At 37.0% G+C, this 7,125-nt stretch overlaps 1 protein-coding gene across 2 annotated transcripts; it reads left to right on the forward strand.

Moving 5' to 3' along the window:
* Window positions 1–4,807, forward strand: LOC127798762 (purple acid phosphatase 15). 2 transcript variants are annotated; one of them, XR_008022491.1, is made up of 9 exons: window positions 1–89; window positions 253–529; window positions 640–831; window positions 1,157–1,490; window positions 1,999–2,216; window positions 2,397–2,587; window positions 3,450–3,742; window positions 4,043–4,159; window positions 4,458–4,807. XR_008022491.1 is itself a non-coding variant. In XM_052332358.1 (9 exons), the coding sequence occupies exons 1-9, from the start codon at window positions 48–50 to the stop codon at window positions 4,473–4,475; spliced, it is 1,674 nt and encodes a 557-aa protein (XP_052188318.1). In that variant the 5' UTR covers window positions 9–47; the 3' UTR covers window positions 4,476–4,807. The 2 variants fall into 2 exon arrangements, 1 of the variants encoding a protein (XP_052188318.1); XM_052332358.1 differs by having other exon boundaries at window positions 9–89; window positions 3,458–3,742.
* The last annotated feature ends 2,318 nt before the right edge of the window (window positions 4,808–7,125 follow it).

A 7,125-nucleotide genomic window follows, 5' to 3' on the forward strand; every position in this document is an offset into this window, starting at 1 on the left:
ACTATCCATCCATCCAGCCAGATGGGGTTAGGCGGAAGGAACACATCATGCATGTCAATGCCATCCCCTTTTGTCACCTTTCTGTTTCTGTTAGTCTCTTTCTGTTTCTGTTTCTTATCCATCCATTGTTATTATTTATATATATTAATCCCGGAAGCTGCTGCGCATATTCTCGGTGCTCGCTAGCTGGGTTGAATTTGCTTTTGTTTGATGTGTTCATTAAATTATTAATTAATAAGCTTGATCGTCCAGAAACTAATGGCGTCCCATCATGAAGTATTAATGGTGTCTGCTCTCTCGGTTCTACTGGGATTTTTATTGGTGCTCGTTCATGCCCAAATTCCTACCACTCTCGATGGCCCCTTCACCCCCGTCACTGTTCCTCTCGACAAGTCCTTCCGCGGCCACGCCGTAGACTTGCTACACACCGATCCTCGGCTGCAGAGAACAGTCAAAGGGTTTGAGCCTGAGCAAATATCAGTTTCCCTCTCTTCCACTTACGATTCTGTTTGGATATCTTGGATCACTGGTAACTTTTTTTTTTTCCTTATCTTCAACCTATAATTCTCTCCTATCTATCTACCTATCTATCCATAGATTGAATTTTATACATACATACATACATACATACATGGGCAGGGGACTTCCAGATTGGGAACAACATTAAGCCACTGAATCCGGATACTGTTGCAAGTGTTGTTCGATATGGGAGGTTACATTTTGCATTGATTCACCAAGCAACTGGTCACTCTCTCATATACACTCAACTTTACCCTTTTGAAGGTCTTCAGAACTACACTTCTGGAATCATACACCATGTCCGTCTCACTGGTATTTACTTATAATTGCCACCCTAAAACTTATTTCTTCTGTCGAACTGTCTATATATGTTTATGTCGAAGATTTACCTTAAGCTTTGGTTCACAACTTCAGAATTAATTACCATTACCATGTGTGTCCTTCCATAGATTCAAACAAGCAGCATGGGCATATATATGCTAACTAAAAGCCCAAACTGCTAAACATCTGTTTTTCTCTGTCCCCATAATTGTATTAGGATGATTAAACCAATCCATAAATTTTTCAGGCTATATGTTTTGTATTAAGATGGTTAAGACATATTTTTCGAGCTTTTTCTTCTCCTTTTTGCTCGCAGGCTTGCAGCCTGACACAGTTTATTATTACCAATGTGGGGATCCTTCTATACGAGCAACAAGTGATGTGTTGTATTTCAGAACAATGCCTGTTTCTGCTCCCAGAAGTTATCCAAACAGAATAGCAGTGACGGGAGACCTGGGTCTCACATATAATACGACTTCAACAATCAGCCACTTGAGGAGCAACTATCCCGATCTTGTTCTACTGGTTGGCGACGTTTCTTATGCTAACTTGTATCTCACAAATGGCACGGGGGCTGACTGCTACTCTTGCTCTTTTTCACAAACTCCCATTCATGAGACCTATCAGCCTCGTTGGGATTACTGGGGCAGGTAATTAATTAATGATCCATCCCTAATATTTTCTCCAGTATTAAATGTTATTTTAATTTGGGTACCACAAAACAGTATTAAGCTTAAAGAAATCTAAGTCGACTAAACTCGATAGGTTTACAGGAATTCGGTTAATATTATAGATAATAAACATTCAGGTAGCCCAAGGTGTACACAAAGGTGTACCAATAGCATTATCCAATAACTAACATGAAACTTCAGATGCAACGTTTGTCAGAAATCATAAAAGATGTGTTAATGGTTAGAGGGCTTCAGATATTTATGGGCGTCTAGAGTTGAGTAAAAGCCAATGATTAGCGGTTCAGAGGGCCATTCATATGAAAACCCTTTTGATTCAATAGCAGGAACAAACGATTAAAATGTGCTGGCTAGACCATGAAGCTTCCGTTTTCTTCACTTCAAGTGAAAGTGATATCTAGTTTCTCCTTAAAATTCTTCACATATTCTTTTTATGGGAAAATTCATATCTTGGGATGGTCTACTTCAGGTTTATGCAGCCTCTGGTATCTAAAGTTCCAATAATGGTGGTAGAAGGAAACCATGAAATAGAACTACAGGCAGAAAACAAGACATTTGTGGCTTACAGTTCTCGATTTGCATTCCCATCTGAGGAAAGCGGATCTTCATCCACATTCTATTATTCTTTCAATGCCGGAGGCATACATTTCATAATGCTCGGGGCCTACATTGCTTACAATAAATCGGGTAAATTTATCGATTCAATCTTCTACCATTGCCATAACATTTTATTGATACAATTAATTACTCATTGTTTGTCTTCGAGGAATGCTTTTCATCAGTCATTTCTTTTAGCACAATGTGGTATAACTCATAATAACAATTTATACTGGCCCATCGGTAACATCTCTGGTTTCCCCATCACAGCCGATCAGTACAAGTGGTTGGAGAGAGACCTCGCAAAAGTTGACAGAGAAATGACTCCATGGTTGATAGCTACGTGGCATCCACCTTGGTACAATAGCTACAAGGCACATTACAGAGAGGCAGAGTGTATGAGAGTGGCAATGGAAGAACTACTCTACGAATATGGTGTCGATCTGGTCTTTAATGGACATGTAAGTATCTATTGTTCTCGGCTTCTGTTAACATATTTTTTTCCATGTACAATATGAATCCAGTGAATTAACATCACCGAACCTTAATTTCACCAAGTGTGGTTAGCTAGCCTACATAGACCCCATCTTCTGTAAGGGCGGTATACTCCCAAGTCATGCCTAATAGTTTCCAACTAAGTTTTATTTGGTTTCCAACAAAATCTATTCTTATCAACTGTTGGAATTTTAGAGACATTAGTAGCTATCAAGTTAACGAACAAAAGCTGAAAAAAAACATGAATGTGAAAGGTTGTAATCTCATTTTTTATTCATATCATCATACCTTTAAATAGGCAATACATGTCAATTGAATAACAAGAAAATAAGATTTATTGTTGGATTTAAATTTAAAAAACGAAATTATCTCAACCCACTAAATCAATAAACATAATTTTGATCCAATCAATCCACTAAATCAGTAAACAGATTTTTGACCCAATCAACCCACTAAATCAGCAATTTTGAATCAATATTCAACATCAACCTTCAAGGTGGGACGTGTACCTTCCTCATTTGTGACTCTGGAAATGCAATCCGATTATGTCAATAACCAGAATAAGAGCATTCCATCGAACAACTTCAAGTCTAGGAACATTGAATGAACTGTTACTGAAGTCCTGTAATTGGTGCCGCTCAATAGTAGCATAATAACAATGAAAATGATAAATTAGCAACAAAAAAAAAAAGAAAGAAAGAAAGAAAGAAAGAAACGAAGATGATATACAAGAAATAGCTCAACGAAGTATGGGCATTAACTGTATAAATGAAAAGAAACAAGAGCACATGCGCCAATTAATGGTGATGTTTCTAACTGGTTGCAAAGACCAACAGGTTCATGCATATGAGAGGTCCAACAGAGTATATAACTATACCTTGGATCCCTGTGCTCCTGTTTATATCACAATTGGTGATGGTGGCAACCGAGAGAAGATGGCAATCCCACATGCAGATGCACCCGGTAATTGTCCAGACCCATCCTCCACGCCCGATGATTACATGGGTGGATTCTGCGCGTACAATTTTACATCCGGCCCATCAGCAGGCAAGTTTTGTTGGGATCGGCAGCCTGATTATAGTGCATACAGGGAAAGTAGCTTTGGCCATGGGATTCTAGAGGTACCCATCTCTTTCTCTGTCTCTGGCGCATTGCATTTGATCATTTAAATCCTGCAGATAACTTCTGCAAGCCTTTCAAATTAGAGACTTACTGCTTGGCACAAAAATCATATTTGAAGGATTAATATATATATATATATATATTTGCTGACGGATATTTCTAAGTGTTAGTAACAATCTTCCTAACAAGAAAAAAGAATGGAATTCAAAATGTATCTTTCTTATATTTGGATGACTCGTAGAGTCTCTTTGGTTTATCCTCTAGAATTTCAAACTCATGGTGACAGTTGCACTGCACAGGTGAAAAATGAAACTCACGCTTTGTGGACTTGGCACCGGAACCAGGACATGTACAATATGTCTGGAGATCAGATTTACATCGTTCGACAACCTGAAAGGTGCCTGGTGGAAGGCAAGGTAATGAATCTAAGTACTGGAACAAACAAAGGAAGCCCATTACAAAAAACAAGATAGTTCTTTGATGATATGGATATATAACTATCTAAGTGCATTGTTAGGTCCCAACTGAGATAGGCCTTAGAAGCCGAGCGTAAAACTCTTTATAAAGATAAAATGCTGCACTTGTTCTTCATCAAAAACATAAATCACCATCTAGACGAGCATTCTAAAATACCAAGAAAGCCACCCGATATTTTGCTGTTCTTCATAATATATACTATACATGCACTTGACATGCCATTTTTGGCCTTTTCAGGTTAAAACGTCTCCATAAGAGTCAAGCTCATGGATAATGCATTTGAAAGACGACAAGCCGTACAGAAGATGCATATTCTGAAGCAGATAATAAACACGGGGGGTTGCGTTTGATTGTTGCAACCATTACCCTGTAGTCTAAACTAATGGAATTGTTGTAACCATTACCCTGAAGTCTAAACTAATGGAAACTAGAAAAAAAAAAAAAAATCCCAGCTGAAATACAGAACCGTCGACGTTTTGTTTTAATAATTGAATTCTGTTGAGCTGTGCAACTTGTGTTGCTATATTTGTGTTGAAAAAGATACAAAAAATTTCTTTAATAGCTAGTTAATCTCTTTTGAATTTTAATTGCTTAGTTTGAATAATTCAATTCAGCTGAGTTCAAGTCATATTAGTTGCTATTTTTTAGGAGAAAATCATATTTTTTCTGTTGATATATTGCTATAAATTATGTCAGTTTAATGAGAATTGATTATTAGTTTTTCAAACGTCCTTTGCTCTCTGATCTCCGTGTTAATTCCTTCAAATTGGTATCAGAGCCTTATTGATCTTAAGAGTCTGTGTTTGAAAGTGAGTGAATCCAATGAGGAACCTTTTCTTTTACAAAAAACTAAACATCTAGTCTTCAAGTCAGATTACAGCTATGGCAGGAAACAATTTCATGTCAGCACCACCTATTTTTACAGGTGAAAATTATTAGATTTGGACAGTGAAGATGGAGTCATACTCGCAAGCAAGTGATTTATGAGATGTGGTAACAACTGAAACACCACCATTACTCAAATCACAGAGAACAGGACAGCAACAAGAAAGGGGCATAAGGCCAAGACCTGCATTCACTCAGCAGTTTTAGATGATGTTTTCACAAGGATTATGGCTTGTACTACAGCAAAGCAAACTTCGGATACGCTCAAGGAGACATTTTAAGGAAGTGAAAGAACTAGGCAGATGCAAATATTAAATCTCAAAAGGGATTTTGAGATTCTAAAGATGGAAGAGCTTGAAAGTATAAAACAGTACTCAGACAAGTTAATGTCTGTAGCAAACAAAATTAGATTGATGGGAGAAGAGCTAACTAACAAAAGGATTGTAAAGAAGGTGCTGGTGAGTCTACCCGAAAGATTTGAGGCAAAAATCTCATCTCTTGAGGATTCAAGAGACATTAATCAAATGACTCTAAGCTATTAGGAAAAATGGGGAGACTGAAGGTGCATTTCAAGCAAAGGAAAAAGCTCAGACTCAATCAAGTGGCAAAGGCAAAAAGCAGTTCTAGAATAAGAAGAACAGAAAGGAGGATGAAAACAACAATGATGGTGGCAAAAAAAAGGAAATTTTCTCCATGTCCACACTGTAAGAAAACATCACACTTATAGAAATATTGTTAGTTTAGACTTGATATTAAATGCAGGTCTTGTAATCAGCTGGGCTACATGGAGAAAGTCTTCAAAAATAAACAACAAGGCACACAACAGGCACAAGTTGCTAATCAACAACAAGAGGAGCAATTGTTTGTGGCAACCTGTTTTGCAAGCAGCAGAACTAGTGAAGCTTGGCTTATTAATAATGGTTGCACTCATCATATGACTTATGATGAGACCATATTCAAAGAACTTTACAGATCATATGCTTCCAAAGTTAGAATTGGGAATGGAGACTATATTGATGTCAAAGGCAAAGGGAATGTAGCTATTGAAACTAGTTCAGGTATAAAACTCATGTCTGGTGTTTTATTTGTACTTAATATTGATCAAAAATTGTTGAGTGTGGGACAACTGGTTGCAAATAACTATTCTTTGTCTTTCAAAGATAAAGTATGTGTGATTTTGATTATATAGGAAATGAGATGTTCTCAATTGAGATGAAAGGGACAAGCTTTATATTAGATTGTGTGCAAGCAGATTCTTGTGCATATCCTAGCTAGTTCTCTTGATCAATATCAGCTTTGACATAAAAGATTGGGACATTTTCATTATTCTACTGTCACCTTTATGCATAAGAATCAGCTTATACAAGATTTATCTGGTGTTGAAGAAGAAACTAGAGTTTGTGAAGTCTGTCAACTTGGGAAGCAATCTAGATTGCCATTTCCACAAAACAAGACTTGGAGAGCAATGGAGAAACTTCAATTTGTTCATACACATACAGATGTGTGTGGTCTAATGAGAACTCAATCTTTGAATGGTAGCAAGTATTATGTTACATTCATTGATGATTTTAGAAGGATGTGTTGGGTTTACTTTCTAAAACAAAAATCTAAAGTTGCTAATGTGTTTTGGAAGTTTAAAAATTGGATTGAGAATCAAAGCGGCCATAGAATAAAGGTGATTAGGTCAGATAATGGAACTGAGTATACTTCTAACAAATTCAAGTAGTTATGTGAAGATGTAGGTATTGAATATCAATTAACAACAACTTACACTCCACAACAAAACGGAGTGTGTAAAAGGAAAAAACAGAACAATAACGGAGATGGACAGGTGCTTGCTGATCGAGAAGAAACTACCTAAGCAATTTTGCGCTGAGGCTGTCAATACTGCAATTTATTTGCTCAATAGATTGCTAACAAAAACACTGAAGAACAAAAGAGCATTTGAAGTCTGGAATGGTTACAAAAGCCACTTGGTGTAAAATGGGTGTTTAGAACCAAACCAAATACTGATGGTTCT

Source organism: Diospyros lotus, chromosome 4 (genome assembly GCF_014633365.1).
Source record: "Diospyros lotus cultivar Yz01 chromosome 4, ASM1463336v1, whole genome shotgun sequence".
Lineage (NCBI taxonomy): Eukaryota > Viridiplantae > Streptophyta > Magnoliopsida > Ericales > Ebenaceae > Diospyros > Diospyros lotus.